Source organism: Ursus americanus, chromosome 31 (genome assembly GCF_024610735.1).
Source record: "Ursus americanus isolate L20-20 chromosome 31, mUrsAme1.1.p, whole genome shotgun sequence".
NCBI lineage: Eukaryota > Metazoa > Chordata > Mammalia > Carnivora > Ursidae > Ursus > Ursus americanus.
In genome coordinates this window covers 15,118,708-15,145,269 of record NC_142157.1, presented here as the reverse complement: position 1 = coordinate 15,145,269, position 26,562 = coordinate 15,118,708, and the positions used below count along the sequence as shown (strand labels likewise).

Below are 26,562 nucleotides of genomic sequence, written 5' to 3'. Positions count from 1 at the left end.
CAGAAGCTACGCAGTGTTAAGTCATTTCCCAGGCTATTGATGAATATTCTTCACACAGCACAACGAAAAGTGTTGTTCAAATAAAGATAAGACAAATTACAACACTTCCTTTTTCCAGTCAACCAGCCCTGTCATTCAATACTAGGAGATTAGATAACTCGGACAGAGCAGTTTTCATCCTAAAGCCCTGTTGGTTAGTACTCAGTGATTTGTTGTTTTAAAAAGGTTTTTAAATCGATTTGGTGAGTACCATTTCCAGCATAATGTTGTGTAAATATATATAGGGAGTCCTATTCTGGATAAGCTTCTTGGCCAAATTATGTGGCAATTTCTTCCTATAAAAATGGAACTACTTCTCAAGTTTCAGTATGAATTTACATTTTCAGAATACTTGGCAAGCAAAAACTATTTTACTATGGTTTTTATATTTCAACTTCAAGCACCTTAATAGAAATCAAACTGCTCTTTCAAAGTCTTCTTAATCTGGCCCAAACACTATCAGTGGGAAAACATGGATTTCTACCTTTATAATCAAGGTGGGTTACTCTGGTATTCTTTTTATCATTTCATATTTCCCCATGTGGCTAGGTAGTAGTAGTCTTTTTTTTTTTTTTGAGGTGGGGGAGGGGCAGGGAGTGAGGAAGAGAGAGAATCTTAAGCAGGCTCCACGCCCAGCGCGAGGGGGATGCCGGGCTTGATCTCACAACCCTGAGATCATGACCTGAGCCACAATCAAGAGTCAGACGCTTAACTGCTGAACCACCCAGGCACCCCAGTATTCTGTCACTCTTAAAAATCTAGGCAAGCAGGCGTGTTTTCAATTATGCATTATGACCCCTGCATAATCGGCTTCTTCACTAATCTCATTAGTGGAAAATGTGCAGGGGAATAACCCGTCTGTGGCAGATTTCATCTTCAGCTTTCTGACAATGGCCAGAGCCGTATACACCCTACCTCACTTGACCGTCTTACAATGTTCTTCCATCAAGTGGTGGCAGTCTATGTTCCCTCCCCTTAAACTCAAACAAGTCTTTGTAACCGCTTTGACTAACAGAATGTGGTGGAAGTGAGCCTGTCGTGTAAGAGACAGTATGGCTTCCACCCGCTTCTGTCTCTGTCTGCATTTACCTTTGGACCTCAGCTGCCATGTTGTGAGAAGTTCGAACTGCGAGGAGACACCACACAGAAGAACTCCGACTGACAGGCTCAGCTAAGGTTCCAGCTGGCAGCCATATCAACCACCAGGCAAACCTTCCGATCGCAGCTACCCACAGAACTTTCTGGGATGGTGGAAATTTTCTATGTTTGTGCTAATATGGTAACTTATGCCCTTATGAGGCTATTGAGCAGTGGTAATGTAGCTAATGTGCACGAGGAAGTAGATTTTAAATTATTTCGTTTTAGTTAAATTTAAACGAGTACACGTGGCTAATGGCTGCCACATTGGACCATTTATCGTCGCTTGGTTGTAGCCCTCGGCCTTAGAATCTTTCAGCAGAAGCAAAAGACATCATGAAGCAGAAATGAAGCGTCCCCACAGTGTCTGCTCCATATTCCTAATTCTCATAAGCCCTGAGAAATAATAATTATTGTGCTTTAAGCTACTCAGTTTTGGGAGTGGTTTGTTAACAGAGCAACCGATAATGAATACACTGTTTCTATTGTTTTATTCACTCGTTTTTGGTTTTCCACAGTAAATAAAAATGTACAAGTCTTTCCCATCTTTTAAGAGCCCTCTAGCTATGGTTATGTGTCTCTGGTCGTCGCAGCCGGGTTTCTTGAATGAGTCGTCTACACTCACCATCCTCATTTGCAGCTTATTCACTAGTCAACACCCATTAGTCTGGATTCAAACGAAGTCATAGTAACATTCGTTCAGGCTTATTTCTCCCACTAAGAAAGTGTAGGACTTCAGTATCCTACTCTGTCTTCATGGTGTCTCCTACTTACCTCTGACAAAGCCCACACTGGCGGAAAAAGTCAGAAAAGGGGGTCCTTTTGGCCAAAAAATGGTAAAAACATTTTTTTTTTTGGAATAGACTATGCTTGACCCTCAGTGAAATGTGAATGGCCTGTCTGTCCCAGTGTGTTTTTACCGTGAAAACAGCTCTTTCAGTTGGGGTCTTTGTCTCCTTCTCTCCACTGAGTTCAGAATCAATCATGGGGTATGGCTGGGCCAAGAAACAAAGTGGTCTTCTCCATGTGCACCTTCCATCCCTCCTCTACACACATCCCAACATCAACGCACAAACCTCCCTTCCACCTTCCCTTGGCTCCCCTCCTGCAACTAGCCGGCCTGCCAGCCCTCCAGTGTCATCCAGGGATCCCAAAGAACTTTATGATAGCAAAATAATTGCAACTTCCAAATGCTATTTTTGCCCAAATTAGCCAGACATCTGGGTGGGGAGTGTGATTTAGGGCTTCAATTTCCTAGAACATACTACCTCTATTACAAGAGTGAGGAAATATTTCCATGACACCAGTTCTTTAGAAGTGGGATAGGTCACCTTCTCTTTCCATTGGGAAAACAGAAGTTCATCCCATAGGAGGCTGAAAAAAACGCCTGCTTGTGCTCTGAAAGGTTGTTGTTTTTTTTTTTTAAATAGTCTCAGAAGGCCTGAAGCATGGTGACCCATATTATATCCAAAAACAGCCAAAGGTTAAAGAAGATGCATCAAGATTGGACTATTTGCAGTTCGCACTGGGAGTGCATGGTTCAATACTGGATACTTTCCAGCCCAGTAAGAAAGAACCAATTTATAATGAAGGGTTCTAATTTGTTTGGAATATCCCAAAGTATTACTGATTATGTTACTGTATTACTGTAGTAAAAGTATTACTAATTATTGTAACTGAATCCAAATAAAACATGTCACACACTTCCCCCCTCCCCCCACCAATCAGATTTGGAACACCAAATTAGTAAACGCATTGGTTGCTAATCAGGTTATGAGTTTTCACATTTTTGGTCTGGGTTGAAAAAACTCAGCCGTATTAAATAGATCAGAGTTTTGCAAGAGAAAAGGAAATACTATTTTTCCCAAGATGACATTCTTGGATATCACTGTCAAAATATTGTGTGATAGGAAAAAAATTGCAGGAATGATTAAACTTCTTGTGTATTTAATGGAATTCTCTTTTTCAGCATTAACTAGCACAAGTCCTTCTCAAAATCTTGTGAAGTAGATCAGTTTCCTTCCTAATTCAAATAAACATACAGTTCTCAAAAATTACACTGACTTTTGTTAAAATTCAACATTCTAAAGAAAATATTTTCATAAAGATTATGGGTAATTTTATATTTATAATCAAATGTATCTGGGTTTTTCTAGGTCTTCTTATATAAAGGTGGCAGAGTGGAAATTGGATTTAGAACACGATTTGCTAATTCAAGAAACTGGCCAATTAGAGTGATCGGTCTCTAACGTGGTTACTGATTCTTCTATGGAACAAAGCTAAAAGGGATTCCCTTTGCTCGCTTCTCACTTGGGATATCTGGGTGTGGCTTATTCTCTTCTCTGACTGGAACAAAGATATTCAGGAAAATCTTTTACAACTAAACTTCTTTGTCTTACAAACAAGCTTAAGGAGAAAAAAAAAAAAGCAGCAGATCGAGTCTGGCTTAATCGTTTGCTTATACTAGTGCATATATTGGCTTTCTTTCAGGTTAACAAAAATAAAGCCCCAGGAAAGATATATGCAGGAGTATATTTAAGCTACTGGCTCACACACATTTTAATGGCTGAAAGTATATAAAAGATATGAAAGTGGAAGAAAAACAGTAAGCAGTCATGAAACGTAGCAAGGTTTTTAATTCTTTATTAAAGGAAGCTAGATCCTGATAACAATATGCCACATATGGTTTAGAACCAAACAAATGCTGCTTAGTTATTTCTTCTGCATTTTCTCCTTTTAGGAAGTGAGAAAAAAACAGTTCTATTGGCACTCGAGTTTATTTTCAATTAAAATCCCCATAAATTAGAAAACATCTCATAAAACAGTGGAAATGGAAAAAATGTTATTCAGAAAGAAACTTTCTTAAGTGTGCTCGTTTTCTGTAGTGCCCCGGGCTGTGGGATAAGTCTTCTAAGACCACTCAAAAAATAATTCAACCTCTGTGTTCGTGTTGATGATAATACATAATAGTGTCTTGTCCTTTGATGTAAATAAGAGGAAAAGCTCATACTCGCTTAGTTTTGAACTGAACCCCCCACCCTCCGCAAATTCTGCCATTTGCTCATGTCGCACACGAATAAAAAGATGCAGCTTAGAAACGAGGGCCTGGCTGCCATTGTATTTTTTCTAATTACAATTCAGAGTATTAAACACAGTTGAGTACATCCATGCATTCATGACATAGCGTTATCACATACCGGAAGCTCCGATCACCAGCACTGAGCAAAGGCTCATTTCATAACATCATTAAGATTCATTATACGCTACAGTTCAAAAAGGCTTTGTCAAAGCAAACAGTAAGGGCCTGCTAGAAATGCACAAACAGAACTTTATATTAAATTGTCCTTTCCCTCCTTTTTCAGTACGGGAATCTGGTGGCAGTCCCAGGATTTGGGTTCAGAGCTTAACTGAAAAAGGCTTCCAGTTTCTTCAGATTGCAAAATATTACCAAAATGGAATATTTAAAAAAAAAAAAAGAAAGGTTAAGTGGAAAATATTTGAGTAACTAGGTGGGGGTATAGTAATCAAGCATAATAACCGTATCGGAATAAAAGCAGGTGAAGTTCTGGAGTGTGAAGGTAGATAGAACGCATGAGTCACAAGGTGGAGTGTTTAATTTGGAACAAGTCAACTCAAAGCATTGCTCTCTTTTCCTTAAGAACCTTTGGTACTCTTATGTCAGAAAAGAAAGCTCTCTCATTAAAACATTTTTTTTTTCTTTTATTTCCTGCTGAGTGAAGATGCCTGGGGAGACAAACTTTACATGCTGGCTTTCTGGCTGTAGTCTTAAGCATGAGGTTATCTGGAGATTCGATGGTGAGAATTACTTCTTTAGACTCGGTACTTCTCTTTGCCATGTTCGTTGATCACGCATATGTGCTGAAACAATAGAGGATTTAAATGAATCGGCTTCTTTTTTTTTTTTTAAAGATTTTATTTATTTATTCGACAGAGATAGAGACAGCCAGCGAGAGAGGGAACACAAGCAGGGGGAGTGGGAGAGGAAGAAGCAGGCTCCCAGCGGAGGAGCCCGATGTGGGGCACGATCCCAGGACTCTGGGATCACGCCCTGAGCCGAAGGCAGCCGCCCAACCGCTGTGCCACCCAGGTGCCCCTAAATGAATCGGCTTCTTAACAAAATAGGAGGTGCAGAAAATGGAATGCAGTAATAACAGAATGTCATCTTATCATTGGCTATTGTGCATTCAAATAGATGTCTACGTGTTTTTGCGCGTGCGTATGTAAAATTGAAAGAGACCCATTCGAATGCTTGAAAAAGTTTCTTCATTGTTCTAGTTTTGAGACCTATTCTGAATCTGGCTCCCTAGGTCTGGAACAACCAGAAAGGCTGAAGGAGGGTATGGTCAGCCACAGTGGGGAGAGAAGTCTCCGTTTGGTAACATTACCGCCTCTAGGGAGAACGGAGAAACAGCCATGGTAAGCACAACATTGACTCTTACTCAATCTTTTATGGGTAGCAAGAAATGTGTCGGGAATATTTTGATTGCAAGGAACAGAAGTGGAATCAGATTAATACAGGCAAAAAGGGGGATTTACTGTAGGCTACTGAGTGGCTCACAGAATCCAAGGAAGAGCTACGAATGAAGGACCTGGAAGGCCGGAATGGCTTAGCTCCTGACTTCAGCCCATGGTGCTTGTGGACACTCTCTCTGGGGCCCTGCCACTCAGTGGCTTAAGACTAAAACCCCTTGATTTCTGTGACTTTTGCTTTAAGTTTCCACTTATTAGGAGAGAGAGACACACACACACACACACACGATTGGTCCACTTCGTGTAGGATGTCTACCTCTAGATCGTTCAACATTGGTCAGGGTCACACAGCTGGGGGTCTACACTGGGGGACCATGTATATATGTGTCTATATATATATATATTTTTTTTTCTTCTCCAAAAGGGGAATAGTTATGAACTGCATGCAACTGTAATTGGGATTATGAAAGCAAAGTACCCAGAATATTCCCGACACACTCCATAAGTGGTAGCCATTTTCACCACTATTTCAATAATTTGTTTCATTTGTATAACTGTTAAATTCTTGTGAACAGGAGGCTAGGGATTTGCATGCGTGACTTACATTCAGATCTCTGAAGTATTCATTGTAATCCAAGGCATAACCCACCACAAATAAGTTTGGAATCTCAAATCCAACATCTGAGTAGGGAGAGAGAGGAGAAAAAAAAGGAATAAGAGGTAGATAACATGAGTAGAAAGCCACCATATGCTATTGTTGGCACTTAAACTGTGAGGACCTTTCATTTAAGCAGAAGCAAGTGAGAAAAATGATAAGCTATGCATGGGATGAGCCCAACAGGACCTGGCCCAGAGTGACGAGGCAGGGAGACAAGGTAGACACGCAAACATACAAGGAAGAATGGCTGTACTCCTACCATTCAGAGCTGAGAAAGGGCTCAGCCAGCCCAGGGGAGAGCAAAAAGTATGCATGAGTTAGTCATGCAGCCCCGTGGTTCCAAAGCAAGCAGTACCCCATGATATAATGCCAAAGGAAACAATCTGGAAGCATAAAGTGCAGTTCAGACAGAAGGCCTCCCAATCCTGTACTACATGACTAGGTGCACAGGCTGTTGCCACCAGGAAGACGTTCTTCCACTGCGCTTGGTGTCCTCAGCTGGATAAAGGGCTGGGAAGCCAAATCTGGGAGACCAGATGACGGGGAGTGGGATTGTTCAGTTTGAGGAAGAGAACGCTAGGGGTTATTCTAATGCTAGTCTTTGAGTCCAGGAGACAGATGATATTAATTAGCTCTCTATGTCTATTGAGGGAAGAATGGGAGTAAGTGGATTTAAATGCAGCATGAGGTACTTAGGTTGGACAAAGGAAAAATTTATTGAAAGGATGATGATCTTTACGGAAAAGGATCTTTAAGGAACAGACCATAGCGCTCCTTGTTCAGAGGTCTTGAAACAGAATAAATATGCCTATGGTCCAATGGTTTTTCAAACTCTTTCCATTTTTTTAAATCTGTTTATTACAGCACTGCAGATGAGAGATGCACTGACTTACTTTTATGAAACTGTACTTTGGTATAGCCATGGAGCAAGTTAGCCCTCTGGTGACCACTCACCACCATTTTGGATCCTATGACCAAAGATGCTTTCACATGGAGCAGGCAACTGGTTCCTGCTTGCAGAAGGTGCTGGAGGAGAGGGACTTACTTTCTAGAGGATCACATTATATGTCACTGATAGAAACCCCCTTTGGTCCCTCCACACTGTACGTTGCTTTGAGAAAAATAATCAAAGAGGAGAAGCAAGAGCAGAAGGAAAGATGTCAGAGCATACAAAAGATGTCACTGAGCATATGGGAAAGAGTCAATTATGAGAAAGGAACCCAAAGTATCAAGCCTCAGAAATCCAGGCAGAAGAAACAGAGATTCTGAACCAGCTAAAAGGATATTAGTAAATTCCAGAGAACTTGGGTTGTCACCACAATAATGACTTCACAGTCACCAGAGCAATGCCTACAGTAGGCACGTCAGACTGGGCAAAGCCGATTCAGAAGGCCAAACCTTCAGAGTGAAGGCAGTGAAAGAAGGAAGCTGGATCAGGAGATCCGGGGGACGATTAGGAAGCAGAGTGACCTATGTCTAGCTGGTAAGTGGGTGCAGTTCCTACCCTTCTATTTGCACTTGCGGGAGTTACTTATAGATGGGGCATAAAAGTGAGGCCGTGATCGGAACCGTACAGCCTGGGTTCAATACTGACTCAACATATACAGCAACATGACCTTCAAAAACCATTGACCCTTGTTGTGTTCAATTTCCTCATCTGTAAAATGGACATAACACGAGCCCCTACCTTGGACGAATGTTGTAAGGATGAAATGTGTTAATCTCTGTGTAGCTCTTAGAAGAGTGGAAGGCCCATCGCAACCTCTTACTACTGTTACCTGCCCTTATTTTACTCGTGTTGTTGCTGTAAGTGACACAAATAACCTGTAATTAGTTGGCTTTGTCCAAAGTGAATCTTTCAACTTCCGTTAAAATCTCATCTCTATGGGATCTTCCGTGATTTCCTTAAAAGATTTCTGTTTACTAACTTCACCTAACCTTACTGCATCCAGATTATTTTCCCCACGCCAGTAACTGGACGGGGACACGTTGTTGGCTCTATCTGCCCAGCACTGATGTGGTCTAGATTTAATACATGAAACTTGTTTTTAGAATGAAGAGTCCCTTGCGAAATGTCATCGGCACATTACCGTCCACAGTGCGCTTCTCTTGCTCTGATGTTTTTGCAGCTTGCTGATGAGAACTGTAGCCAAATGATCCCAGAGGCTTTAGAGCAAATGTAAGTTATAAAAGTCAAGCTGAAGTCTGCCTACGTGAGTGCAAAAAAGTCGCCTCTAGTGTTAGGTTAATAAATAATCAAGCTGCTTGTTTATTCTTCCTGGCATTAGAACCATTCATATGATGGGGAGGAGAGTAGCAAAGTGCCCTGGATGAGCCAAATCGTCCCGAACATATATTTGAGGTCAAGTACGAAGATGGTGTCTGGAGATATGTGCCTCACCAATTCTCCGTGTTATTGAACTTTTCTTTGAAGGTGATGGGAGAGGTGTCTCGAATTTCCCCCTTCTGCGTGCTCAAATTCAGGCTCGCTGAAGGTCGGCATCGAGCACTGTCTGGTTCCTGGAGACGGTATGAGAGCCTGTAAGCCTTTCCAGTGCCTTCCCGGGTCTAACTGACAGGGGCAGTGGCCAAGGCAGGAATCCGGGGTGTCAGCCAGTCTGATGGGGTCAAGTCTCCCTCTACCCCCTGTAACCCATTAGCTGAGTTCTTTGGCTTTAAGGTGCTATGGAAAACCTAAAAACAAAAATATCCAACGCACATGACAGAGTCTCTGTGAAAAATGCAAACTGGAAAATTAAAAAACCTTCGTTGTAAAGGATTCTATCCTCGTTGTAAAGGTTCTATTGGCAAGGCTGGGGAGACCTCGGGAGCTCTGCGGGACTATCGAACCTTTACAGCTTCTGCTTCACATGGAATGCCGGCAAATAGGAAACCAGAGATTCTTCAACACAGAACAACACCATCAGCCAAACAACCAACCAACCAACCAAAACCAAAACCAACACCACTTACAGTTGGGTCGAAAGCCGTCACTTCTAGGTGTTCTTTTCACCAACAAACTACCATTAAAAAAAAAAAAAGTGTTTAGTGATCCAGATAAAACTTCTGTGAATTGCAAATAGAACGGAACATCATTAAAATATGTACCCCCCCCCCCCCCGCAGCATGTGGGGCACCATCCCGGCCCCCTAATTCCCGCTCCTGTTACTGAGGCACCACATCAGTGATTCTAGATAAAAGGAAGGGAGAGGGGCGCTGGCACCAGGCTCCGCCAGCTGCTCCTGGAAGCTGCTAATGGAGGCACAGTAACGAGAGGCTCAGACACCCAGCAAAGCATGTCCTCTTCCCCTTCCTCTGTCTCAGGCTAGCAGGCAAATGGGCTATTTGTTCAGTGTGGTCAGGCCAGAACACCCCAGGGCAAAGGGTCACTGGTTTGGAAAAGACGGCTCTCTTCGGGGACAATGTCCTGAGTTAGCATCCCTCTCGGGCTTATTTGGACACACAGAAGCAACCACGATGTGAACGTCCTACTCACCTGGCTACCTTGATCATGTTGGGCTCGTATTTCTCTATGCTACTGAGCAGCGCTCTCATGGTCTTCCCGGTTCCAACAACATCCTTTGCAAAGAGGACAGACACATTCAACTGCGCGCATTTGGGCAGCATAAAAGATTTTGCATCCAGACAGATGACTGTATGCCTTATTAATAATGCATCATAATTAGAATTGCCATCAGATGGAGTCAAAGTAGGAAGCAGGCTGGGTTATATTTTTAGACAGGTGCTTCTCTCGGAAGCTGGGTTTAGGGGAATATATGGGTGAATATTTCCTCTTCGAATCGTTGAGCTACGGTGAAAGCGGAGTTCGGTGGCCTTTGGAGAGCAGGTGGGGGCTGCTCACTGGGAACACCGGGACTCGTGCATGCACATTCAAGGACAAAATCTGGCCCTGAGGTTATGCAACACAATACGGAACGCATGAATTTTCATGGACATGGGATGTACATCTGAATGCACTGAATGGATAAACACCTCCCCCGTGCCCTCCCCGCTCAATAGGGGATTCTACGGCCGGGAAGTGAGATGTGTCTGGACGGCAGCTGGTGACAGCCTGTGAATTCTGAGGGTGCGAGGCCGCCGTGAGCCTCGGCTCCTCTCTGCTGATGAGCTGCTGCTCAATTAGAGGAGAATGGGCAGCAGAAATGCATTGTCCTTGGGACAGAAATCAGCTGTCGGGAGCTGATTATCAAAACAACAGGTCTGAATTTAGCCAGGGTTGGGCAATTCGTTTGGCTAGAGGGTCTACTTCCTGGGTTATGTCTGAGCCAGGAGACTGCAGATACATATGGCACACACAAGCAATTGTGTAACAAAAGCTTGCAAACGGCTCCCTTGAATTCTTGCCAGCTGATAAGACAGGCGTGCTCTTGAAGGGAAAGTGGCCATGTGCTGTATTAAGTCCACGGCTGCCACAGGGCCCGTTCTCTCTTTTTTTTAGCAGAAAAATTAAATTAAATTATAGCTTTCTCTTGGATTGCCATTTTAAAATCGATTGTATTTATGATTTGGTTGCTGAAGATAGAATTGCTTGAAGTCCTTAGGGGTCATTAGCAAGAACATTGAATCGAGGGTGAAAAGAGTTCAAACCTTGGTTTTACTATTATATACATTTGGTTCTGTTGGGCTAGTTTCCTCTTCTGTAAAAATGCCTGATTCACAAAGAGGTATAAGAACCAATTTAGACATGCGTGAAATTCGGCATAAAAACGGATAAAGTACCACGAACTATTATTGCAAAGCTTTTATTCTAAATTGTTTCAGGCCACTGATTCCAGTTAGCTCTTAGTAAATTTGGAGAGCCATGCACACAGTGGAAATTCAATAAATCCTTGACCAATTTGATAATAAATTCTATATTTCAAAACTCACCGTTAGATTCTTTCAACTTCCAAATAGGGATAAAGAAAAGTCAGCTTACCTCAACAATGAGGACATTCTGGAATTAAAAAAAAAAGACACGCAACGGTTATTTAGAATACGATGCAAATGTGACTCACAAGATAGACCCAGGTTTTTGCTTACAGTTAGAAATTTCACAATTTGCTTAGCTGGTCCTCCCCCATCCATCTAACTCAAGGGCTCGGAGGTAACGTAGGTATTGCAGATTCATGTCAACAGTCCCTCCGCAATTACTGGGTGCTACAGTTTTGGTATCTAAATTCAGGTTAGCAGCAGGGTCATGTCAGATCCTAGACCTGTCTGAAGAGCTATCCACAAGGTCGACCCACGTCCCTAATTCCAGCAAGCACCCCATCCAGCACTCGTTGGCATACAAACGTTACTAAGAGTTTACCAGGAAAACAAGCCACATAAACTATGTTGTTCATGGAGACAGCGTCTGCAGAAGGATCACGTATTCAACTGTGACAGTCCTATATTCCCGCCGAGCCACCAGTCATTGGGGACTCTTTATTTACTCTCAGCTTTTCAATCCTGTGGAAGAGGGGGCTACAGAGAGCTCTGAGAAGCGCCTGGTTGATATTTTTAGAAGCATGGTTGGGCTTCTTGCTATGTGCTCTCAAGCCTACCTCTCCTTCTCCCCTAAAAACACTGATTCTGTTTCATTTCAATTCCTGTTTGATACCTGTCCTCCCACTAGAATATAAACTCCATGAGGATGGGAATCATGTCTGTCTTGCTTACTATTGTATTCCCAGTCCCCAGCATATATGTACCGGCATATCAATGCTCCGCAATTATTTACTGAGTGGAGGATTAATAACTGATGACACTGATTAATGAATTAAAACCAACCAATTAAATGGATTAGTAGTTACATGTCAATACTGTCCCGCCAAATTAAAATACGACTATGTAAATATGACATTGCAATGAACTGAAGGGTGTGGATATAATGTAATGTTGTGTTTCTTTAGATGACTCTTCATTTCTCCCTATGACTCATATAATACTTTAAAATTTCTATCAAGCCTTACACCTTAGAAAGCTCACTTACGTCTAATGAGAAAGAGATTTAAGTAATGAAAGTGTTAGCCAACCAACGAAAATCATATTTACTTTATGTGTCAAATGCTTCTTAGGTGGAAATATCTTTCTGGAAGTGTTTTTCTCTCAGGTATAGTCATTAAATAGTCATCTAGTCGTTAAATACTTTTTTTTTTTAAAGATTTTATTTATTTGAAAGATAGTGTGTGAGTAAGGAGAGGGGCAGAGGGAGAGGGACAAGCAGACTCCCTGCTGAGCACAGAACCCAGTGTGGGTCTCGATCCCAGGACCCGAAGATCATGACCTGAGCTGAAGTCAGATGCTTAACTGACTGTGCCACCCAGGCACCCCCCTTTTAAATAAATTTTTAAAATCTTAGTTTTATCATTGAAATGTAAGCTTATCTTGTCTATTTTGAAGTAGGTCATGCCCACAGTATCCCCTGCCCTAAGAGTCACAGCGACAGAGGAGTTCCCTCGGTATTCCGAACACATTTGCTATGTTCTTAACCGTTAACCCACAACAGTTGGTTAGGATGTGCATTTTTAGTCTGATTGAGGCTTACCAACCATGCCTATTACCCAACCCGAATACTTGGAGAATATTTGATTAATTTAATTCCCTAGTTCATAATCTCTTGTTGTTTCAATCTTATAATGAAAAACTCTTTAAAACTCTGTTAGTCTGCATTCTTGTGTAATTCAATAAAGTACACTGTACATAATTAAATTTGTTTTTTAAAAGCTCAGAACCTTGCAAAACAAGAGTCATCTTTGAAAAGATTAACTTTAACTAAAAGATACAGTGGTGGCTGGGAAGTGGGACTGGAATGTGTACTAATCCAGAGATAGGTTATCAAAATTACTTAAACACATTTTAAAATCAAGGAATGCGTATGCAGATTCAAAATCAAATAGAGAAGTCTAAAGATTTTCTAAATGGTGCTGTGTATCTATCTGTAAAGTATTTAAAAATGCTCATGTGCTTTATGTATTAAAGTTATCATGGCTTTCTATATTATGCATAGCCAAAATTGATCACATCTAACAAAAATGACAATAATCTGTTTTATGTTTTTCATTTTTCCTAGTTTTATTGAGGTATAATTGACATACGCTGTATAAGTTTAAGTCATACAGCATAATGGTTTGATTTATATATTTTGGAAAATGATTACCTCAATAAATTTAGTTAGCATCCATCATCTCATACAGATATAATAAAAGAAGAAAGCAAAAAAAGAAAACAATTTTTCCTTATAATGAGAACTCGTAGGATTAACTCTCCTAACAGCCTTCGTATATATCACACGACAGTGTTAGCTACAGTCATTGTATTGTACATTTCATCCCTAGTACTTATTTATCTTATAACTGAACGTTTGTAGCTTCTGATCACCCTCCTCTGATTTCCCTGCCCCCCACGCCCTGCCCTAGGTAACCACATATCTGATCTCTTTTCCTATGAGTCAGGTTTTTTGTCTTGTTTTGTTTTAGATCCCACATGCAAGTAAGATCATACAGTATTTGTCTTTCTCTGTCTGACTTACTTCATTAGCATAATGCTCTCAAGATCCATTCATGTTGTCACAAATGGCAGGATTTCCTAGTTTCTTATGGTTGAATAATATTCCATCGTGTGTGTGTGTGTGTGTGTGTGTGTGTGTGTGTGTGTGTGTGTGTATGACAACTTCTTTATCTGGCACTACTTTCTTAATATCATATAAAACCTAGGACATATTTAGATTGCCCTAGTTGTCTTTAAAATGACCTTTGTAGCTGGTTTGTCTCATCAAAGCCCATGCATTGGGCCTTTAACTCCCTTTTAATTTAAAGTAGTCTCTTTTACTGTACTTCTATTCCTCAGTTTAATAATTTTAGACACCATCTATTTACTATATTATATAATGATGAGAATTTAGTTGTTTTTACACTATCTCACTTCTTTTTCCATCTCCAGGGTAGATACTTTGTTATGACTCTATCTTCTTGTAGTGCTCACATTTTTTCCCACTACAGAGTCAAGTAGTATACTATAATTATGTTCCCTTTTAGTTTGTTTCGTTCCTTGGAATTCCTACTTGTTTTCCCTATCATCATCCAGTGTCTTAGACTGCAATAACTCTCCTTTTCTTTGGCTTGCCTTCTTTTCTCTTTCTTTCTTTCTTTCCTTCCTTTCTTCCTTCCTTCTTTCCTTCCTTCCTTCCTTCCTTCCTTCCTTCCTTCCTTCCTTCCTTCCTTCTAGCTCTTCCTTCTTGGAAGGATTGTTATGAAGAATACATTAGTTAATTATGGTTTAACTATATTTCTCAAAGGATTTTGGAGGATTAGAGAGGCTAAGCGGGTTGATAACATCTGTAACAACACAAAGAACTTTGCGAGTTGTGTACGGCATTTCAAAAGTAAAATTATTTAGTGGGTTCATAAATGATGGGCAAGGGAAAACTGATATAGAAAAACCATCTGTTACTGAAAGGGAGCTATGCAGAAATCTAAAGATCTTCAGTGAGTTAAATAGAGCAGTCAATACAGATATTTCTTTTCCTTCACAGAACATCACACTATTTTCATCACACACATTTTCAAGTTCTTTCCTAAATAATATGTGGGTTTACTGTCCAGATTGTTAGCAGCCTACCTCTCGTATGAAAAGTTCACCTCCAAAAAAGCAATGCATTTAGTACCTTTGGAAATTGGCATACAAAACAAATAGCCCAAGAGTACAGAGGAAGTGACTACCCCAACTTTGGAAGCATTTTTACTAGTGTCTAAGAGAACTGATCTCTTTACATTTTAATATACCAGGATTAGCTCCACAAGCTAAGGGACAAAGACAAATTCGTCTTTATACGATCAGCGTATAACATGGAGACCGGTACGTAGCAGGTGCTCAAGAAATGCTCGTGGAAAAGATCAACAGTTTTGACCCCAGTTCTTTCTCTAGGTCGTTAAACTTTTGACATATCCCCTCCATTTTTTTCTCAATGATGTACAATTCCCCCTTAACTGAGCTATAATTAATGTCTACTGCTTTTAGTTTTGCACCAAGAAATCTTCCAAAATCCCCCCTCCCTTTTTTTTTTTTTTCTGAGTGGGCAACCTTAGAAATTTTTTCAGGACACGCTGTGCCTCCTAAGCGCTTCCAATCTGATAACTCCCATCACTGAATCTGAGAAGCCTGCCAGTTACTGTCTTAGTCATCTCATTTCCTCCCGGAAAGTCAGTAAAACTTGCAACCTGGGGGCCACAGGCAAAAATTCTATGAGGAGTCTCTGGAGTGTGTCCTTTCCTTGCTACGGTGCAATCCTGATGGAAGCTAATCACCTCAAGTTTCCTGGAAAAAAAGAAAGGAAAGAGGAAAAAGAAGACAAGAAAGAAGGTAGGAGTTATACAAATCTAAACGATTTTCTTAAATAGGTTATTCCCACTTTCAGTCTTTTAAATTTTTAAATTTTCTTTTTTTTTTTTTTTAAGATTTTATTTATTTATTTGACAGAGACAGCCAGCGAGAGAGGGAACACAAGCAGGGGGAGTGGGAGAGGAAGAAGCAGGCTCCTAGCGGAGGAGCCTGATGTGGGGCTCGATCCCGGAACGCTGGGATCACGCCCTGAGCCAAAGGCAGACGCTTAACGACAACGCCACCCAGGCGCCCCCAGTCTTTTAAAATGCAGCATGATTCGCACTCCAGTCTAACCGGCAGCAGCACAGTTTTGCGGCTATGGTCATGGCAAGCAGAGGGATGGCAGGAATTATGATGGGCTCATTGTGGGTGCTGAGCACGGGGAGGAGCGTGACTATGAACCCCACGGAGAAAGGAATGTAGTTCAGCATTTCAGTTCATGTGATAATTCGCAAAATTGCCAGAATCATCAGTCGGTGGGCTTTTCCATTATTGTTCTCAGCCTCGTCAGATGCAATAAAAAGGAATGATTTAAATAGTTAAGGCAGCCAAGGAGGAAATTTGGCAGGTTCTGACGCTTCATTCTGGCATTTGATTAGAAACTGATTTGGTGGGGGAAGGTGGCACGTCTCCTGAAATCTTGCATTTAACCTGCACATCTGTGTTTTCCTGTTGCCAGATTTGGGTCTGTTTCCATGCATTTGGTTTTATTCCACCCCTTTCAGAGATTCCCCTTGAACATGAATAAAATCGTTTTGCTTTAATGGCTCCACACATTTTATGAAATGCCAGGATTAAATCAACGTTGAAAAAAACTCAGCCGGAGAGCACGTTGTGCAGACAGCTCGAACACACCGAGGAAAATGCTTTTAAACATCGTGAGCCGACGAAGCCATTTAACTTCATCGAGGGTTCCCTTTATTCAACAGCCATGACCTATTTAGAACCATGACTCAGCCAGCTTCCCTTATGAGCTTCCTTTTCTTTGCTTTAAAAAAAGGGAAGAAAGAAAGAAAAAAGTAAAGAAGGAAGGAAAGAGAGAAAGAAAGAAGAAGAAAAGTAAAAAAAGAAGCCAAGAAAGAGACAGGTCCATGGGGGTCATTGTCTCTTTTCTGAATACTGTAACCCACACAATTCTTTTTTTTTTTTAATGATTTTTTATTATATTATGTTAGTCACCATACAGTACATCCCCGGTTTCCGATGTAAGGCTCGATGATTCATTAGTAACCCACACAATTCTTTAGACAGTTTAAGAAGTTATGTAGTACAGTTATGGCTCTTATAATGTATGCACAATTATATAGGTGAGTTATGGCCCCAGGTTTTTCAAAGTTCTTTTATAAACATTTGATTTTTTAAAAATCTTTTCAGGGCGCCTGGGTGGCTCAGTCAACTAAGCGTCCGACTCTTGGCTTCAGCTCAGGTCATGATCTCGGGGTCATGAGATGGAGCCCTGCGGCGGGCTCCACGCTCAGCCAGGAGTCTGCTTGAGATTCTCTCCCTCTGCCCCTCCCCTGCCCCCCCACCCCGCTCACACACACTCTCTCTCTCTCAAATAAAGAAATAAATCTTAAAAAAAAAAAAAAACGAAAGTAAAAAGTCTTTTCTAACCCTCCGTCCTTCATTTCATCGTTTGGCTCTGCTGCTGCTTTGGACAGCACGGTGCCTTCTGCAATGCTCCTGCTTCACTCCTGTGGTTCCAGCGCTCGTGCTGGCTCAGCCTATATGGCCTCCGGACGGGTTTCTCTGCCTGGAGTCTCTCTCCCATCCTCAGTGACTCTACCCTCCTATCGAGTTCATTTTCCCAAAACACAGCTTCTTGATGTCACTTCTGCTCAAAAACTTCTGCAACTTCTCTTTGCTTTTCTGAGCAAGTTAAACTCTTTATTGAGACATTCAATATATCCTACCAACCAAACCCAATTCACATTTTTGGTGTTTTAAAGTATTCTTTCTCTATTTTGAGCTGATTTCCTTCAGTCACATTGGTCCACTCTTGTCCTCTGGCTGTCCTATTTCCCTCCTTTGTCCCTCATTTCATGATGCTCTTCCTCCCTTTTCTGGGTTATTCCCAGGCTTTCTGGTCCCAAGTAACACCTCAGCCTCTTCTTGCACAGACAGTCACAGTCCCGAGGAATCATTCCTTCTTTGGATTTCTTTAAGGGCCAGGGGCTTTTCTTGGGATCATTACAAAGAGTACCCGCTAATTGTTGGGTGCCTTTCGAGTCCCCCCCCCAACCCCCCGGTGTACATTCTGGGTGATGGAAAGATTCTGGAGGGCCCCTGAAACTTATTTTTAAAGTCCTCTCAAACTCTTAATGCATAGCCTTTCCCTGAAAGGCTGAGGGATGGGTGAACAGATCAGGCCACATGCATGCCTTCATCTGTTTAAGGAAAAGGAAATTCCAAAAGTTAAGTGCCACTGTTTTCACTTGTCACTTTCAGGTGTGTTGCAGTCACCAACCCCATCCCCGCTTTGAATCTCTTGTGACACCAAAGCCCTTCTGCTTCTCGAAGACAATGTGCCCTCACTTGACACCTTTCTCACTCAACTTAAACCCAGCGTGCTGGCTGATGTGTCCTTCCATCTGGCTAGATGGGCTTCTATGTACCTTTCCCTCTGCATGTCCTTCCTTTCCCACACTTCACTGAAAACCTCTTTCTGGTTTCCTTCTAAGAGAAAGAGGAGCCTGCTCTCAGTCACCACATACTTATTCCCACCTGTCAGCTACGCACCGTGCCCGATGCGGAAGATAGGATGGTGAATAAGATAGGCAGGCTCCCTGCCCACCTTACCCTGACGTTCTGGTGGGGGGAACAGACCAATAAAAAAGTCAGCCTCAAAGTAAACACAGCAAACTGTGGAAAGGGCTGACTTGAAATAGGGTACAGATACGGAGATGAATGGGGAAGGTAGGGAGCCTGTCTCTTTTAGACGGAGAGTCAGGGAAGGCCTCTCTTACACAGGAGGCTGAGACCTGAAGGATAGGAGGAAAATGGATTCCAGGTTGGAGGCCACAGCTTGTCCGAGGTCTTGGCAGGAAGGAACTTCACCTCTGTGGTGATAGCACTGTGAGGAGGGGTGAGTGGTGTACGAAGATGGTGGGAGGGAAGCAGGGCCAGATCACACGGGTCTTACAGGCTGTGAGAAGGAGGCTGGATTATAATCTCAGAACACTGGGAGTAGGGTTCCCAGATAAAATACAGAACACCCAGTTACATTTGAATTTCAGATGAATAACAAATGACTTTTGAGTTTAAGTATGTTCCAATTACTGCATGTGACATGCTTATACTAAAAATGTGTTTATTGTTTATTTGAAATTCAAATTCAACTTGGCATCCTGTTCTTTTTTTTTTTTTTTTGCTAAGTCTGACAACCCTAATCAAGTGGCCGCTGAACGGTTTTCAGTAGGCTAGTGAGGAGATCTGATTTGTATTTTAAGAAGATCCCATTTGGAGAAGGGTTTGGAGGGCAGCAGGAGTTAAATGAAGGAGTTCAAGGAGACTAGTGGCTACCATAGCATCTCAGAGAAGGGACAGCAGTGGTCTGGCCCTAGAACACCAGTGCTTCTCAAACTTCCATCTGAATACAAACCATCTAGGGATCTTGTGAAAAGGAAGACTTAATTCAGATGACCTAAAGTGGGATCTGAGATGCTGCATTTCTAATTAGTTTGCAGATGGTGCTGACCTTGCTGGTTCCTGACCAAAGGTCATCAAACTATGGCCCATCGGCCAAATCTGGCCTACTGCCTATTTTTACAAATAAAGTTTTATTGAAACACAGCCATGTCCATTTGTTTCCATTTTATCTATGGCCGCTTGCTGGTTTTGTGCTATGATAGCAGAGTTAAGTAGTTGCAACAGAGGCTGTATAGCCCCCCAAATCTAAAAACACTTACCGCCTGGCCCTTCCCTAAAAAGTTCACTAACCCTTGCCCTAGACCACATTTTGCTACTGAAAGTCTAGACTTGGGTGATTACCATAAAGATGGAGAGAAGTGGGCAGTTTTAAGATACATTTGAGAGTACTGAGTGCGGTCTACACTGGCTCATTAAGCACTCCCCTCTGATGGGAGCCCAGGTACCCCGAACTGCATAAAGATGCATCATCTCTAAGCCTAAGCTGTTGCGATGGTTGAGAACCTGTCTAACCAATGCGGATTCACCTTAGAAATATTTATCCCGTGTGTTCTAAGCTCAAGGGGTTCTACTCGGCACACATTTAGGCACATACAAAAATCCATCAATGCACACGTAAATGTGAGGGTAAAGATACCACGGAATAGCACCTGGTAACCTGGAAGAATCTCTTGTCATGTAAGCAAAAAATGGAAGCTGACTCCTGCTTGTATTTACAGCCGGCTGATTTTCCACCTCTCCCACCCGAACCTCCATGATCTCTACTTTCTCATGGCGGGAGGGTGTCTTCGTAGTATTCTGGGAGGGGATACCGAGGCACAGTACTATCACCCCTCCTGTCACTCCGTCCCTAATAAGAAACTACCCTTTCCCCACCCTCCTCTCCAGCTCCTAAAGGAAGAGACTATCTGGTGCTCACGTAGAAGAGAGATCACTTTAAAATGAAATAGAAGATTTTAGAAAGCCGGAGAGAAAAACCAATTTTATGTGCAACTTTTTTCTTGGCATTCATTTAGGATTCTTAGAACTACCACTTTGACAGACCCCTGGTAATAGCCCATGGCAAGAGGCTCGTGTAATACTGCACAAGGTATGGTATTTCTCTCGTGCCATGCACCTGTCAGGCAATGTCCTACAACAAACTCCCAAAATGACTTATCGTTTAAAGGTCACTCCAGGCTTGTTAAAAGTTGTGAATTTCTGGAAATTGCTTTGAGTATTTTATTTTTTAAGGGGTTATCTTTATTTTAATTGTTTTTTAAGTAGGATCCACACCCAGCGTGGCTCCCAATACGGGACTCGAACTCACAACTGTGAGATCAAGGCCTGAGCGGAGATCAAAAGTCGGTCGCTCAACGGACTGAGCCACCCAGGCACCCCAAGGATGTTATTTCATGTGCTGACGTAGTAACATTAAATGGTGGCATAGTGATGCATGAACATCAGCCCGTTAATTCCAATTTCTGCGGAATATAATTTACGTCTACATAGCAACGTCACGCCCGGATGGCTACTAGGCTTTCTGAAGAGTAGAGGGAAGGAAGCTGGTTGGTATAGTTAGAGCCCTCGTGGCTCTGTAGTGTTCCTAACGTTGTTACACATATTTCTGTTAAATGTGCCTGCTATTCCTTCTCCCCATCCGGACATTGCGTCACAATAACAACCACAAATATGGGAGATTGAACTTGTGGAAGAGACTGATCCCTTTTACTTGGAAAGCTGAACTTGTTCAAGGATAACAAATACAAGGTACGTCTGTGGAGCTGTTGCTTGCATTCCCAGCAAAACTCGAATCTCAGGCCCCATTTCCACAAAGGCCATGTGCTTTAGGAAACAACTGTTCGCTCCAAAGGACGGATTTGTGTCAGGATCCAAACAGATTTTCACTTAATTATTAAGCACGGGCAGGTCTGGAACGCCAAGTTGAAAGCGAAGGTGTTCGCCCTGTGATCTAATGGATTACGTTCTTTTGCGTGGGAGTGAAAAAGGCAAAAGGCTGAAAAATGTGCTCCCAAGAAATCCTTTTTTAATCCCCTCCTTAAATTTTAGATATTTCAACAAACCTGTTTAAATGTCTTACTGCAATGCCTAGGTGCTGAGCCATAGATGAGAGACCAAAAAAGCAAATAAATAAAGGAATATGCTTCCTTTTCTAGAAGAACCGCAAGAGGAGAAAAGGAAGAAAGCAGGAATGCCAAGGGATTTTGTAATACGGGGTTGTCTGAAGTGAGGTTGGGAGGAAGGTTGGAGACGAAAGATCTGGTCAGCCTCAGGTCCTGGAAGCATTATAAAAGGAGTGTTTTATAAGGAAGAAATCATTAAAAGGATTCACACATCCATTTGCATGAATTAGCCAGCCCGGGAGAGTGTCTGAAATGCTTGTCAAGAGCTGACCTGAAATGAAGGTCATCGATTTCCCTACGACATCTATGCAGCCCGAGCCCAGTTACATTCACAAACCTTTCCAGCCAGTGTTGAAAGATCATCGCCTCCAATTATCTGCATCTCGCCCATGGACTGGTCGTTCTAAAAAAAAGCAAAGATAATATGTCACTGTACAAGAAAACCTTTACAGCACATATCCCCCCCGCCCCTTCCCCGTCTACCGGGCTAGCGGCTAGATTGCGCCTGACAAACGCGGCAAATAGCTGGGGCAGATTCCTCGTTGCCCCTGGTTACCGAGAGCCGCTGGCCTGCCTCGGCGCTGGAGACAAAGCATTCTAATGGCTCCGGGAGGGGAGAGACTCCGTGCAAAGGGGATGATAAAAGGAGTGCAGAGAAAACCAACAGCCCTAATTTTGGAACACAAAAATGATGGGAGGTGCCTGAACCTATCCCGAGGCAGATGCAACGGGGAAGGCAGTCATGCTCCGGGACCTCCCTGGGGGGAGGGGGCTGGGGGGGGGCGCCCAGAAGTGGGCCACGCATTTGTCTGCTGGGCCACCAAGCCCCAGTCGTCTGCTCCAGTGGGGAGCAATCAGATGGTGGTTCCCAAAGAAATTAGGGGCCTCCTCGACTCCTACCAACACAGGTCCATCCCCTCATCTGGTGTTGAGGGCAGTTCTAACAGTTCACAGATCAAGAACTATTGGCTTAGACCTTCAGGCGTGAACGAAGAAGCCTCAGGAACTTTCCGCAGTCCCAGGAATATGTTAAGAGACTTTTGCACTCCAATTCCATTAGAGGTCATGAGTATTCATTTTCATGGTGGCTATGTATCCTACATCATCCTGCGCGCGCACACACACGCACGCACACACACACACACACACAAATATGCTTTGTTACACAGCGCCTATCACAGCAAAGTAACATGGAGGTAGAACAGGAAACAGAGAGCAGGCAACTTGTTTTCTGGCCTCACCTCGGAGACACACAAAGGGACTGACGCAGATTCCCCACAGATTGTGGCTTCATGACCAAGGCAGACCCTTCCAGCAATAACCTAAGGGAGAAGGTGATGGTGCGGGCACTCCATGCAGGATGTGCTGAACCAGGAAGCATCTTAGGTCACTGCTGCGGCTTCTTTAGCTCAGGGCTTTCCCCTCTTGTTCTGGCAAAAAGGCTTTGCCTCTATGCTTGGGGGCGGGGCGGGGTGGGGCGGGTGTGGTTCATTCCCTAAGGATCACGTGGGGCCAGGCCTTACCTGGCTAAACCAGCTATGCCCCAAGCTACATCTGCCCTTGGACTTGCAGCTACTGAAGCTAATTCTTTCCCTTAGGAATGTTCTTGGGTTGGTTTGAACTGGATTCTGTCACTTGCAAGCGAGTCTCTATCTAGGCATTGAGCTCCTTCGTGGTAGAATTGGTTGAGGTAGAAATCAGCCGAATAACCAATATAACAGTTTCACCAACGAAGCAGCTTTAGGCTTATTACCTTACTGCACAAGAGGAGGGAAAATGACCTTAAAATGTTTTCACTTCCACTTGGAAAAGCGTTCATTCTTTACGGCAAAGGAGTGGAGAGGATGCCCACCAAGTAGATAAGTCCAATAATTTTCTTCTTATGGGAACTGATTGCAAAAGGAGAAAGTCAAAGAACATCCAGAATTCACGGATCTCTTGCTGTTTCTGAATGGGCATTTATAACCATACATTCACAAACGGTCGTGCAGTGGGTTAGGAACTTGTCAAAAATGCCAAAGGAGAAGATTTTCTTATCACTTGTAGAGGTGCGAGATATAGGAGCTAACATAGGGGGAATGTCTGCATATTAGACTCAAATGTGTTGTTAATAGCAGTGGGAAAAATAAAATTTCAATACCTCCACCGGACGGAGGTGTGCAGAATTGGATGGAACCACTAAACCACACAGTTTAACGTAACAAACGAGATCTACTCTCTGCCAATCAGAGTAAATGTCATAATAATTCTATTATCATCTTCATCCTATTGATTAAAAACAAAAACCACAATATATCAGAAAGCTGAATAATGTGCTTATAAGTCTCGCCTTCAGCATGTTGCCAAGCAAGTCTTAGTTCAGAAGACCTTACGTAGAGTCCAAGTTTATAACATGTTTTTATTATTAGATTTGTCCTTAACGCATCTGGAACTTATATCTTCCTAGTGTCTGTATAGTCAGTTGTCCCAATACCACTTACTGAATTGTTTGGGTTTTTTTCCCTACTGGTTGGAAATGTCATTTTTATCATATCTTTCATCCTCATATGTGAGGGTCAGTTTCTATACTCTTCTGTTTCATTAGCCTAAAGGTCCATTTTAGCATCCAAACTATACTGTTCAATTATTATAGCTTTTTAGTATGTTTTAGTATCTGGTAGTGTAAGTCCCATTTTTGTGTTCTTTTTTTATTGTCTCGGCTATTTTTGGACATTTATTTGCCTATTTGCTGGGCTGTTATGAAGATCAAATGAATTAATATATACTGATCATTTAGAACAGAGCCTGGCACATGGTAAGTACTTGATAAATGCTGGATAGAATTCATTTCCCTCCCTCCCCCTCTTCCTCACTTCCTCCCTTCCCTACCTCTGTCCTTCCTTTCTTCCTTTCTTCCTCCCTTCCTCCTTTCCTTCCTTCCTTCCTTCCTTCCTTCCTTCCTTCCTTCCTTCCTTCCTTCCTTCCTTCCTTCCTTGGAAATGGTCACTCCTCAGACCTCTCTGGACACTGAAGTCTGGAGCTCCCCTGGTTTAATGACTCCAGGAAAGAAGACTTTTGTCTCGCTGGGATGGAGAAGGGAACTTACAGACCATTTCTCCATTCACATGCTCCCCATCACCTTGCTGCTTTTAACCCATTCCTCCTTCACTCCATCTTCTAAGAACCTAGTGACTACCTGTGAGCCTTTCAGCAATCCTGTGGCACAAATCCGGGGCTTCTCATCGACAGTTCCCTTCATAGGCATTTAGATTTCCACTTTCTCTATTCGGCTGAGTCAGTGCCCTTCCTTAATCCGTTTTGCCTCCTAAAAACCACTGACATCTCTCTCCCTGCCCAGTGAGGTTTTCTCCCCTCCTCTTTGTCCTCGGGGTATATACCTCTGTTTCTTTCTTTACCGGCATTTTGGTGGGGTTTCAGGAGAGACTAGAGCTAAATGTATGCCTTCAATCCACTGTGTTTAACCATGATATTTTTCTAATGGTTCAAAAGCATCCTTACAGTCCTAGGATCGATACATTTTTTTAAACCATCATTGGTTTCGATTTGATAATATTTTATTTGGGATTATTTGTCATATCTTCATAAGTCAGATGGGTTTATAGTATTAAAGCACAGTTATACTAGCCTCATACAATGTGCTGAGTGGTTATTTATCTTTTTCCTATGCTCTGGAAGAGTTTGTATAGGAAAGGATTGATCGCTTTTGCTGAAGTTCAGTAGAGCTCAGTATAAGTATTATTTAATCCCCAACTTACAAACAAGGAACCTGAGCAATGAGCATTTATGGAACTTGCCCGAAGAGGAGCTGCTGCTAAGTGAGTCTAGTGCAATCCTAGAATTGCCTGGCTCCATATTATTCTGGGGGTAACGAACCCCTACCCTGTGTGCCCAGTATTCCTAGAAGAGAGAAGCACAGACTATGTATTTGAGAGGAACCTAGAGAAGAAGTGGGTTCTGCTTCTACTAATGACGTGAAATACACAAGCTCAAAGGCCAAGGGAAGCCAACATCTTGGTAGAAATGCTGGCAGCGGTTAGGTACATTTAAAGAGCCAAGGAAATCTCTGAGATTTAGCCCAGGCTTCCTTGGAAGAAATATTTTGGAAATGACTAGTTTAGGTGACCTGATCTCCAGGTATCAAAGGGGGCACACCCAAGCAGCCCCGCTGGTGTGGTGATTCGTCCTATGGAGACTTTGGACTGCTTAGATAATGTTTAGAAAACAACAGTACTGAACAAGAATAAATATCCTGAGTTCCTGTCCTTTTGAGGAACAGGAAGGGGAAAAGTAAGAAAAATAAATAAACAAATGAACCACTCTCTAAGCCATTCGTTTTCAAAGTCAGAGACATTTGCTTCAAAATCTGTACACACAAAAGCTTTCTCGATATTCTCAGCCACCACAGACCCTTTAACTTGGCTTTTCCTCCCCATTGGTCTGATCTTTCCTCTCAGCTATTCTGTGCCTAGTAAGGTCACTGATCCTGTATTAGATGGCTAGAGACGCAAAACGAAAACCAGAAATACTTCACTATAAGGAGGTTTAATGACCAAACTGGAGAGTTTCTGATTGAAATGGTGCAAACCACTGATTTTCTCCCCCAACTCTAACATCTGATACCAAGTCAAAGAACGAGGACAGGGGAATAGGTTCCAGTATCCCCAGTTTTCTTTTCAACCAGTGGTTGATGTAGGACAGGACTCTTAACTGGATCCTTAAGTCCTTTAAGCTGTCTGAGGTCGGAGCGGAGGGCACAGCGTGGTCAGAACCTGCCTGGCTTCTGGGCCCCTTGCTTCAAGCAGAACAATTCCACTAGTCTGTGTTACATCGACTGGATTGAAAGTGAGGTGGTGCAGGCAAAAAAAGTTTGAAAACCATCGTGTTAGCATTTGAAATTGACCAACTTTTTGGTTTCCTGTGCATTTAAATACCCATCTGCTTCTGAGATCGTTTGTTCTGGAACTCATTCTTACAACCTATGGGGGGGGGGGGTGGATATGATATGGAAAGAACAATGTGGAGATTAAGTGACCAGGCAGCTGGACTCCCCAGGTCCCCTCAAGGACCAGACTGCCTGGGTCCCACTCACAGCCCCACCTT

The 26,562-nt window shown here is 42.6% G+C and overlaps 1 protein-coding gene across 2 annotated transcripts in view; it reads right to left on the bottom strand.

The window, feature by feature from the left end:
- Window positions 1–3,792: 3,792 nt before the first annotated feature.
- Window positions 3,793–26,562, bottom strand: part of PRTFDC1 (phosphoribosyl transferase domain containing 1) — an 89,952-nt gene continuing 67,182 nt past the window's right edge. The window contains exons 4-9 of one of the 2 annotated variants that reach the window (XM_045786880.2): window positions 21,800–21,865; window positions 11,265–11,282; window positions 9,822–9,904; window positions 9,299–9,345; window positions 6,272–6,348; window positions 3,793–5,055 (exon numbers count right to left, since the gene is read on the bottom strand). In XM_045786880.2, the coding sequence (XP_045642836.2) occupies window positions 5,008–5,055; window positions 6,272–6,348; window positions 9,299–9,345; window positions 9,822–9,904; window positions 11,265–11,282; window positions 21,800–21,865 (339 nt within the window). In that variant the 3' untranslated portion in view covers window positions 3,793–5,007. Of the gene's footprint in view, window positions 5,056–5,107; window positions 5,588–6,271; window positions 6,349–9,298; window positions 9,346–9,821; window positions 9,905–11,264; window positions 11,283–21,799; window positions 21,866–26,562 lie in introns of those variants that run through there. The other variant, XM_045786887.2, reaches the window with a different exon arrangement.